General features: G+C 34.0%; 1 protein-coding gene across 4 annotated transcripts in view; it reads right to left on the reverse strand.

The window, feature by feature from the left end:
* Positions 1-12,580, reverse strand: part of USP9X (ubiquitin specific peptidase 9 X-linked) — a 115,792-nt gene that overhangs the window by 55,754 nt on the left and 47,458 nt on the right. For 2 of the 4 annotated variants that reach the window (XM_061136387.1, XM_061136385.1), the window contains exons 10-14: positions 11,321-11,473; positions 10,093-10,197; positions 6,186-6,392; positions 4,706-4,842; positions 3,336-3,469 (exon numbers count right to left, since the gene is read on the reverse strand). In XM_061136387.1, the coding sequence (XP_060992370.1) occupies positions 3,336-3,469; positions 4,706-4,842; positions 6,186-6,392; positions 10,093-10,197; positions 11,321-11,473 (736 nt within the window). Of the gene's footprint in view, positions 1-3,335; positions 3,485-4,705; positions 4,843-6,185; positions 6,393-10,092; positions 10,198-11,320; positions 11,474-12,580 lie in introns of all 4 variants that reach the window. The other 2 variants (XM_061136386.1, XM_061136384.1) reach the window with 1 other exon arrangement.

Here is a 12,580-nt window from a genome sequence, read left to right on the forward strand (position 1 = left end):
TTTTTGACTTTCCCAACTGAGCCTAACTAGAGGTTTGTGAATTTTGCTGATCTTTTTGAAGAACGCTAATTGATTTTTCTCTTCTCTATTTCACTTATCTCCACTCTAATCTTTATTAATTTCTTTCTGTTTTCAGGTTAGTTTTCTCTCCCCCACTTTTTGAAGGTGAAATGTTACTGATTTGCTATCTTTCTTCTTTAATGTAAGAACTCAGCAGTATAAATTTCCTCTAAGCACTGATTTAGGAACACTCCATTAGTTTTTATATTTCACGTTTTTTTTCATTCATTTCAGCATATTCTCATTTCACTTGTCATTTCATCTTTGACCCACTAGGTTAGTAATGAATGTATTCTTTTGGCACACTTGTGAAATTCCCAGATTTACTTTTTAATTCATAATTTAATTTCACTGTGGACCAAAAAAGACCCTACTTTGTATAATTTCAACACTTTTAAGGTTAGTAAGGCTTGCTTATGGCCTAGAGTATGGTCTTGTCCTGCAGAATCCTGTGTATATATATGAGAATATACATTCTGCTGTTTTGGGTGGCTCTGAATTACTGTCTGCTGTCACTTGCTTTCAGTGTAATTACTTCCTTTAGTATTTCTTCTCAGGCAAGCTGGCTAACAACAAATTATCCCACTGTTTGAGAATGTCTTTACTTTTCATTTTTGAAAGACAGTTTTGCTGAATTAAGGTTCTTAGTTGTCAGGTCCCTCCCTCTGCCCCTGGCACTCTGAATAGGTGGTCCTATTGCCTTCAATGTTCTGATAACTTAGTTGTTAATTTTAGTGGGGTTTCCTTGCCTATGAGGACGTAATTGAAAGTGGCAGCCCTGAGAAGACAGAATGCAAAAATGTGATCTACAGTAAAGACAAGTCCTCCAACTCTATCCAGAAACCAAGGAAAAAAGGTAAATAAAACCTTTACAAGTGTTCAAGTCACTACAGTCTATCCTACCAATACGGTAAAACTTGAGTAAAAACTGAAAGATGGTTTTATATTGTGTTGTACATGCACATGAAAAACTTTTAAAGAATAACTTGGTAAGCACCAAGACAATAAGAACATGAGTAAATACTGAAGATAATTTTATTTTTTTTTCTGAAGATAATTTTAGTTATAAATAACGCTAAAACAGGAGGTAGAATCAGTTGACTGTACTATTGAGAAGTGGGGTTTTTTCCTCCCCATAGCTTAAGATACTAGTAGAGATGAAACATGGGCAGGACAAATACTTAATATTGGTGAAATACTTATCAGAAACTAAGAATATCAGTAAACTAGAAACCTGATATTATCCTACTGAATAATGTCTCATACCTAATGGGATCCATGCAACACTTTTATTATAAAGAGGCTAAAAGAAATTTATTTTAGAATTACAGACTTGGAAATTAGTGACTGATGGTATCATCAACCACCAATTTCTAAATGCTGTGAAAAGCCTGTTTTAATAGGAGAATTTTACTAGCTGGAGACTGATCAGTATTAATCAGAAGAGTACTATAATATAGCAAGAAAAGGTATATCAAAGGTTAGGACAAACAGAAGGTATGGTTCCAATAAACTCAGGGGAACATAGCAACAAAAATTCAAGGGCTTACTATGTGCCAGGCATTATTCTAGCATAAATAACTTGTTCAAGGTCATACACCTAATACGTTAGGTCATGTTTCAAATCCAGGCAATCTGTGCAGATTCACAGCTCTTACTTTATGAAGATACAGATAATATAAGAAGGGGAAACTGAAGCCTGAAGATGTTAAGTCCATGCAACTGAGATGAAGCAGACTCATGTAGAATTTGACTACAAAGGAGCAGAAAATTCGAGTGAGACTGAATTGCATGTGCATCATCTCCTGATAGCCTCCACAGCAGGGGTCTCAACCTGTGCCAATGAAACTAAATGAAATACCATATGCAAATAAAGTATGTAAAAATTAGTAATGGAGTCATGTGATTTATATTAAGGCTTCATTGGGGGAAGGCCTGTATTAGCCTCTGTTGAGGGCATTATACCAAAAAGAGGAGGTGACATCATACTGAAGAATCAATTACATTAAACTAAGCTTATATCTCTCTCAGATTTCGTTTGACATATGCAAACATGTCCCAAATGTTGGCTGCATTCATATACTGCCATGATTATTCTAACATGCTACTTAGAAGGAACTAAGGAATGAAATTATAAAAGATCACTGCCTGGTGCCTATCAGTTGCCTGATTGCTTATGCTCAGAGTGGTAAATGGAAGACAGTCAACAAAATCAGCTCAGGTATCTGAGAGCCGTTTCATTTTTCAATTATATTTATCTGAATTTTATATGAGAATGTATGTATGTACCTGAAGTGTTAAGGAAAAATATCCTTGCAATGTGTAAGAGCCTTCGTTGGAATTTTATTCAACAATGCCAACAGTCTAAATCTTCAAATAATGAGGTATGAGAAATATCCTCATTTTTAGTACATATATTGGCTTCTGCAGACTCTAACCTGTTAAAAGGAGTGGTATGTTCAATATCCATTATGTTAATTCTATCTCTCTGGTAATATAAAGTTTTCTTTCTGTGCCTATGGGGACCAACTTCAACCTACAAGAAAGTTTGGGGGTTTATTTTGGAGCCTATGAATTTGGTGTAAGACAGAGGAATATGTACCAACAACCAATCTGCACTCTGGCACACACACTCAGACACAATTGTCAGAGGGCAAAAACATGCTGAAACAGAGCTCCATATATGGCAGGTGCTTAAAAACTGACTGTTGACGCCACAGAAATCTCTACCAGAACATGTTAAAGCAAATTCACACTTTGAAATCCAATGTAAATATGTGGACTCTAGTAGTCTCGGATCTCATAAACTTTCAATTCATAAAGTCTGAAGAACTTATGAAACACAGACTTAGGATTACAAAAGAATTATGGTACTTGCAAGAACAGACTTTGACAAAAGTTTTCTTAAAAAGATAAAGGTGGTGGTAGGAAGGAAACAAAGGATGGAAGTGAGTCAGGTACATACCTAGAAAGGTAACAACCAATTGTAGTATAGGCAGGCAGAGCTCCCAGGCAGAGAAGAAAAAGAAATCAATTTAAGAAGGAGAATAAGAAAGGCAAGCACTTAGTAAAGAGCCTTGAACTGCTGGCCTGGAGTTTAGGGTGTGTAAGATAAGAAGTAAAAGAAGATCACAAGCTCATAAAGGAACACAAGTTATAAAACCTTGCATCTTTAAAAATATATCTGTTGTCACTTCTATGGTAACTGATTAAAAAAAGCTGGGAAGGGAAACTGCTGTGATTTCCCATAGCTCATGTTAGATTACAATACATACCTCTAGCATATAGCCTCATGCTTTCCATGTACGTTGCAAGGTTTTCTGCTACCAAAGTAACTAGGGCATGATTGTGCTGAAGTTGATTGATTAAGTCATGGCGATAGAACACATGGGGACTTCGCTGTGTTTGACTGAAACGAGAAGAACTTAACAATATAATTAGGCAATTAAACTCTGCTGTAATCAAAAGAGCTTATACAATTCTAAATTCTTAGCTCCTAATTTAAAAACTTAAAATGGTTTCCTTCGTAACAGAATTAACTTGGCCATTTACTTTAATGATAATATTAAGCGATTTAAAAGAAAATAATCAATGCCTCAAAAATAAGACATTAATTCCATTATTCTTACTTTATAGAAAAACTACACATTAATATTTTCCAATTCACACCATGGGAAAAAATCAATGACTGATGTCTTCTTCTATACTATATAATAGTAGTACCAAGGTGCTTCTAAGTTTACATGATTATTAGCAGAGTTATAAAACAGAAACATTTCTTGTAACATTAGCACCAGGAAGATCTATGTTGTAATTGTAGTGGAGGATTTAATCAAAGAAAGGGCTTTCATTAAAATTTTATTAGCCAAAGTACAGAATTATCTCTTATTTCTAGCAAATATGCCAATATACTTTCAGTGGCATGTTTTCTGTCTATTAATGTCATTCCTCATTTCATTTTCTCTCTCCTGCTTTGTTTCCCTTTTCACCAGTATCTACACTAATCCATTAATTTTTCTTACAGATGTAATCTTCCCATGATCGGTTTACTCTGAAATAGTTAATGTTTTATTGACTTTGAAATGTCATACTATGTTAAGTCTTCACAGTAAAATAAACCTACTGGTTTTTTAAATAGTTAATTTTTAAAGTTAATTTCAAATATTAAATTGCACGTATATTTAAATGATGAAAGATGACAAGGCATAGTTTGAAAATACCTTTTCTGATTTTTTTTTAGCTAAATTTCTGTTAAATAGCCAACTTTAAATATCTTAACATGCCAAACTTTAGTTACTGAAATAATGTGTTCTTGAACTTTCTGGTTATGTGAGCTGGAACAGATAACATGAAGGCAATATTATCACCTCTATTCTGATACCTATCACTAAATTCTGTCTTCTTCATCAATAAAATTAAAGAGGTGGATGTGATAAAGGAATCCTCTTTTTGAATTTAGTGTGTAAGCTTCCTGTCGCCCTACTCTAGTTTTCTTTTTAAAACCTGCTTTCATGAAAAAAATAAAATAAATAAAAAAAAATAAAACCTGCTTTCAAAAAAAAAAAGAAAAAAACCTGCTTTCACCAATGTTTCTTTTCAATAAAATATGTAATTAAAAATATTGAAATTTTCTGTTAAGTCTTACCTCAAATTCTGAGGTGCTTCACCAAACAAACTACAAATTTCTCTAATTTGTTTCAGTGCAGGAATTACCCATTTGTCATTTGTGCGAAGCTCTTCTATAAAGCGATCTATCCACTGTATCTTCTGTGTGTCACGGTCCTTAAGAAACAATTTCAGTGTTTTATATAGGTCAATACTCAGAAGAATTCTACCTCCAAATTAGTTTGAGAATTACCAAATAGAGCTCTTCTTGTAATACCAGCATTGTTGCAGTAAAGAATTTAATGATAAAAAAAGCTGCTTTAAATATGCTTTTATTCCACATATACTACCAAAACTCCTAAATACTATTATAAAAACTCAACATGACATGGATTCACATATATCTACTGAAAGGTATTAAGCACACTGACAGAAAGTTTGATTTTAAAAGTTGCCAGGAGGTAGGCATTTAAGCTTTACCCAATGCTTTAAGAGATTCTACCATATAATAAAAATCCAGTAAGAACACGTAACTCCGATTGCTACTCTGTATGGGTTTGTTTTTAGCATAGAAAGAACACAGAAAATTTGTATTTTACCAAGGAAACAATGGTACAACAACTGAATGAAAAAAATTCACCAAAAACAAAAATAAGGACATCTCCACATACACACAAGGAGAGAAAGAGAAACAGTGATAAGCAATTAAAAATTAATGTTATAAAATCAAAACTACTTCAAATATTTTTACTTCTCATACTTTATTTACTTTACTCCTTCCCTGAGTCCATAGTAATCAGAAATGCAGGTTTGTGTACCTAAAAATTTAAGTTCGGATTACTTTTATTTTGTGTTTGTGTGTTTAATGAAATAATTTAAACTTGAGGTTCTTATTATTTGATATACCAAATACTTAATGAACTATCTCAAGTATAGGAAAAAAAACACCTACACCTGCTTGAACTTATTGGTTTTTATCTAAATTTCAGTTCATCAGTATAGCAAAAAAGTTTTAACAAGCAGGAAATTAGTTTTTCAGCAATATTCATTTTACCATGAATTAAAAGATACACATGCTACAAGTTAGAATGCAGGGAAGTTGTATGACTTGCTTACAGGGAAGGCACTAAAATGTTTCAGTGTTTAGGAAATTCTATTAATTTTTCTTAACTTCCCTAAGAAGCAAAGAAAACCTAACTTCTCTTACCTCTGAAGTCCATAATTAGCTTTAGTATCATATGATCTACTTGAAACTGGTATTTAGCACCATACATCTGACATTACCGCAACTTTGTAACTTACTTATACTGTCTTTCTACCAAGAAGACTAAAATGTGTTCAGATGATGCAGAAAATTTAAGACATAAGAGACAGAGGAAGGCAGTGAACCAAGTATGTCAATTCTTAAAGATCACTTCAAAAATGATGTCAGAAAAACCTAGAACTATTCTATATCTAAAAGCCATCCTCATCGTGAAAGAGAAAGGTCACAAAAAGTGAGCAAGACAGCACAGCCTTACCTGGGAACAACTGTAATCTAGTATTTTTATGTGGGCGCTGAGGGCCAGGTCCATGATGTCTACAGGCACATCATCACTATGGGCCAGATTCCAGAGGAGGTTCAACACTTTGTGCGCCATCACACCATCTTTGTCATCTTCTGCAAGACGACGTATCAGCTCAAGTAGCTTTTCTCGCTGCTTTTTACTCGCATTTGTCCAACTGGCCTAGAAAATAAATTGTAAACGATATGGCAACACCACCTATTTATTCATCACTGCTTAAAAGTGTCACCAGATAAACAATATTCATCAGAAAAACGACACAGCTGAGCACAGAATTATTCAAGTGGTATTTGAGCAGTAAGATACGATAGATTTAAACTCCAAGAAAAATTTTAAAAATCTCCATTTACAGTTAAATACCATAGATCAGGGTTTCTCAGTCTTGGTATTACCAACATTTTGGACTAGGAAAACTGTTGTGGGGGGCTGTCCTGTGCACTATAGGAAGTTTAACAGCACCCCTGGCCTCTACCCCACTAGAAGCCAGTAGCAACGCCTCCTTTTCTCTGTAACAACCAAAAATATCTCCAGGTATTGCCAAGTATCTCTGGGAAGCATAAGAGCCTCCTGCTGAAAACTAGTGCCTTAGATTCAGTCTGTCATTTGTACCTTTAAAATTATATTAAAAGATGTTAAAGACAACTTGATATACAAAAATATTCATAATAAATGAAAAAGCAATGTGCATTGCACACATTAAAAAAAAAGTCTATAACAAACTCTGTTATTATTTAAGAAGAAGTTTCTAACTTACAGGCATGAAACAATGCTATTTCAATTTAGTAGATGACCGGCCACTCATTTAAAAATTCTAAAATAGAAAAGAAACAAAACAAAACAACCAAACACCCTCCCTAAAATACTTCTTTCTAAACACCCAGTTTATATAATGGTGTGTGTGTGTCTGTGTCTGTGTGTATGCACTAGTGGCATGTAGTGGGTAGAAGCCAGGGACATTGTTAAACAACATGAGGAAACGTGTATGTATAAAGTTGGTAACTGGTTGTTTATTGGAAAATAAACTGAAAGCAACCAAATGGCAAATAGCAGGATGATTAAGTAATTACAGAGGATTCTTTCAATGGAATTATTATGCAGACATTAACAATGTGGTAAATACAGGATATCTTGAAGTCAACTGGAATGCATACTTCCAATTCCTCCAAACGCCTTAAAATTATGAAAGGAATATCTGAAAGCTGCTAAGAATATGACTGAAATATTAGATTATATTACAAATAAGAATATTTTGAGAGACCAGCAAGCATGATGTGCCTCGTAAAGGAAGAGCACATCACCACCTACGATATATATTAGCAAAAGAACAATGAAAAAGCCTTTTTTTCATACTTTTCACAATCAATAATCAATCCAGTTTCAACAAATAATTTACAAGGAAAAACAAAAGACAATGGGGGAAACTATAGCTTCAAAGAGCCTTAAAAAACATTTGCAACTAACTACAAACTATGGAGCCTAATTCAAACAAACTTCAAACAAAGTATAATCTGAGACAACCGGAAGTTTTATCACTACGTGACAATTAAGGAAGCATTAGTTTTTAGGTATGATAATGATATTGCATGTACTCATGTACTCATCTCATGTACTCATCTCAAACAGATACATACTAAAATCATTGAACATGAAAAGGAGAAATTGATTAAGAACATTTGCTCATCCAAAGCCACCATAAAGTTAAAAAAAAAAAAAAAAACCAACCACAATTTACAACACTTGAACTGATAAAAGACTAGCATTCAAAATGTGTCAAGAATTTCTATGAATCAATAAGGAAAGTATAAATAACTCAAAAGGGAAAAATTAGGCAAAAGACTTGAATAGGCTTCTCTCTCTCTCTCTCACACACACACGGAGAATAGAAACGTATGAAGAGAAGTTTAACTTCATTAGTGATCAAGGATATAAAAACCAATACCACAATGAGGTAACACTTCATACCAAGCGGACTGTCAAAAATCCCTAATTTTCACAAAAACAAGCGCTGGCAAGGATGTGAAAATCTTGATGGGACTGTAAACTGGTATAAGCACTTTATAAAGAACACAGACTTAATTAGAACTCAAACAATGAAAAAGTAGACCAGGTAAGTACATAAGTCTAAGTCACTAAGCTTTGAAATCATTTGGTTGCCCTCTATAAAGAACTGCAAAGTGACCTGGACTTCATGTTTCCTTTCAATCCTCATTAGTAGGAAGTTTCAACACACTCTATAAAAATTCTAGTTTTACCAACATCTCCAAAAACACTGCTTGTTACCACATAATAAATGCTCAATAAAAATCTATTAAGCCAAAGTAGGTGGAACATAGATAATGGAATTCTTTTTATATTTAGACTATTATTATATTTAGACCACTCTGAGAAGAGGGGGTAGAGGGTCTAGAGAACATCATAATATTCAACCTTTCTTCTTTCCTTTTCCCATCATGGTCATCACTGGTCACGAACCATCATTTCATTAAGTCATCTCAAAATTAGAAATGAATGGCAATTAAGAGTACCCACCTAACTGATTCTATTATTTCCTTAGCTGCCTTTGATAACTTCAAACTTAATTTTTCCATAAGGCAGTGATTTACAACTCTACTGTAATTATCTGAGAATCCTGCTTAAAATACAGACTCCGAGGTCCTAGCAACTCAGAATTAATTGGTCTTGGATGGAAGCTAGTAATTGGTATTATTTTTTCTTCAACTGTGAAATACACATCAAGAAAGGTACAAACATACACATTAAAGTACATAATATAAACACCTATGTTAACTATTACCCAGGATGAAAATAACAAACGGCAAGCAGCACTCCAGAAGCTAGCTGGGTCTATTTCTGAAGTTTATGTTCTATCAAAGTTTATGAATTCTTGTGTGCCTTCATTCCTTTCTTCAACCTTCTGTTTATTAGACTCATCCCTGTGGTTGAGTTGGTCATTCTCATTGTTATGTTTCATTATATGAACATTCCACCATTTATCCAACTTACATAGCAACTGTTTGCTATTACAAATAATTGTGCTGCAAATGTTGAATGTGTATACTGGTGCACATATGCATCAGTTCCTCTAGAGTATACATTGAGAAGTCAAACTGACTGTCATGAAAATCTTAACATTTTGCCAGAAACACCAAACTATTTTCCTAAGGGGTTGCAAGAACTTATGTTCCCATCAGCAGTCAGTATACCTTATTTTTAACAAGATACCTTCATGATCTTACACTAGTTATTAACAGAATACCCCTTTGTGAACACTGCCATGGCGTCTTGTCTTCTTAATCCACAAATTCACTCATCACTTGGCTTTTACAAACCCAATACTAGTAACTGGAGAGACCACTATACAATAATGGCCTTAAAAAGTGCAGGACGGCACTAATGCAGATATGACCATAGGAGCTCTTGGGCTACACCTTATGAACTACAATTCCACAAAGTCCATGAATTACATTTCCAGCTTGCCTGTGCATATCACCCTAGACTACCAGGACTACCCACAGCAGGTAGTCCTTGCTGTTGACGATATTTCATTGTAATCACTTATCTTTCCCTTCAGTCCTACAGAACCTATAATAAAAACACAAACTGCTAGGGGAAAGGAATCCAAATTGACCACCTGAGTTTAAAAACCAAGAAGGAAAAAAAAAAAAAAAAAAGGTTCTTTGTTTATAAGGGCTATTATTATAAAAAGTGCTCACTGAAAAAGAAAACAATGGTCAATTCTCTTACACCAGAAATCATTTAAAGATTTCTATTTAAGTATTTACTGGGTAAGAATCATTCATAGATCTAATGAACTAATTCTATTAAAAATGAAACTGTACTACTAAACTACGTTAACTATTACCTTAAAGCAATCAAAAAGATGATCAAGTTGCTCAGGAGAAAAATCCCACGCCAACTTTGCCAGTAGATCGTGTACATTCTTCACAATGGCTTCATGCTTCCCTGCCTGTGGAAAAAACAAACAAAATCAGAGCACACTAAAATCTCAACAGCAATAAGTAGCATATACTGTCTCAACAGCAATAAGTAGCACATACTGTCTATGAACACTATTAATTAATCAAGTGTTCCCATCTCCATCTAACTGTGTAACCTAAGAAAATTCCTAACATTTTAAATGCTTTAGAACAGCCATCTAAAACCTGACAGCTTGATTTCTTGATGGTTAAATGTAGATGGTTAATGTAGACTTTGGGAACTCATGTTAACTTTTAGTACAGTTTATTGAATTTAACATGACAATTTTAACAATGCAAATAGGAAAATAATAAGGCACACCAGTGGTATTGTTTCAAAACTGGAGCTAAAGACAAAACTGAATGTTTTCTCAGTTTCTGAAGACTAAATAAGGGCTTCCCCGGTAGGCTCAGTGGTAAAGAATCAGCCTGTAATGCAGTAGACGTGAGTTCAATCCCTGTGTTGGGAAGATGCCCTGGAGAAGGAAATGGCAACCCACTGTAGTATTCTTGCCTGGGAAATCCCATGCAAAGAGGAGCCTGGTGGGCTACAAGTCCATGGGGTTGCAAAAGAGTCGGACACAAGTGAGCGACTAAACAACAACAACAAACTCAATAAACAAAGCTTTGTAGTACAGAACTCATGAGTAATTCTCAAGTGCTCCAATGAACAGAAAACTTGTCATTAAGATAATCATACAGTTTCTATCTCTGAAACCAAAGACTACTTACCGTTCTAAAAACTATTAATTCTTTGGATTATTACAGGTTTTTATAAATAATTTAGTGATTTAACTCTCCTGACACTAGAGTTCTTTAAGTATATGAAGAAATCAATTATAGATGTCTTATACTCTTTCAATAGACATTTCTCATTATTTTACTCTTTGCTTCTTATTTAAAACCTACAAATTGCTGACTTTTACCAAATATATATAGTAGATGATGGACTATTTTTATTTTAAAAATATGACTGGCTACTTCAAAAAGATTCTTGACAGGACTTTCAAACAATGTAAGCCTTCATTCCATTTCACTACAACTACTTCATTTCTTTAGTTTTTAGTACGTTTCTTTTTACAAATCAAATAACCACCATCTTAAAGTCCTTACCTGTGCTGCCCAGATATTATCAAGATCTTGTAAGGTCAGGGCTTTTTCTTTGATGACAAAACGAAGAATCTTCTCTAGCTTTTCCACATACTGTGGTTGATGAAGACTATCTCGCAAGACTATCGACAAAATATTGTTCTGCTGTATCCATTCCTAAAAAGAATTAAAAAACTTGCCTCAAAGCTTTCAAAAATATATACATAAAGTATTGCTCACACTTCTAAGCATTAGTAGGAATTTAAAAACTCACAAAATATAATGTACTAATGTAACACATTTATGTGTTTTGATACAAAATTATGAAAAATCACAATTTCATGGAACTTAATTTTGCACAAACAGAAATGCTTCATGAATTAAAAATAGTGAAATCATTAAAAAATATTTTACTCTAGCATTTACTCAGAAAATCATTACTTAAATGTAGCAATCACCATGGTTTAACTATGGTAGATACAGGACCCATTTTAGGATTTAGATTTTTTATACCAGTTTTGATTTGGATAAAAGGTACTTTTAAATTTTTTGCTTTTATTTATTACCCAATTACACTATTATTGTTTATCCATTAGCTTGTTTAATCTTAACAATCCTAATGAGGGCTATACTGCCCTATTACAGAAAAGTAAACAGGCTCAGTAGTATTGGAACCAGAAACTGAATCAAGGCTGTAAGCTTCCTAAGTCTGAACACTATGCTACATTGCTTGACAGGCATTTATTTAAGCCAATAAAAGAAAACTAACTCATGATATTATACAAAGTAATAGCCCACACTGTATGATTTCACAGTATTCAACTTACTAAAACTATATAGTCCCAAAACATGTTAGAGAAAGAAGTACACTTCTCAGCTAGTAAAGGTCCATTTTTACTTCTAATCTGTTACAGGCATATACTTTTGAAAAACACAATTAAAATGTGGCAGTATCAATTTGCTACAGAAGTTCCGAAACACTTACTGCCATTTTCTGTATTCATCTAGGCTTTGCAGCAGCTCAAGGACCAGAATGAGACCTCAGACCACAGAGTAACTCTGTGCTAGACCTCCCATAAGGTGAACAGACAAATAACACACACCAAACCAGAAGGCTACCACCTGACCCCCCAACACACAGCCAAAATCAAGGCATCCTCCACATACCATACCTTTTTATCACATCCTAATCACTGTCTTCCCTATTAAACTGAGGCCTCCTTGAGGTCAGGGACACTTCTTTTACAGATGTCTCCTCAGTACTGTCAGACAGTATGCACTGAG

Source organism: Dama dama, chromosome X (assembly GCF_033118175.1).
Source record: "Dama dama isolate Ldn47 chromosome X, ASM3311817v1, whole genome shotgun sequence".
NCBI classification, from domain to species: Eukaryota; Metazoa; Chordata; class Mammalia; order Artiodactyla; family Cervidae; genus Dama; species Dama dama.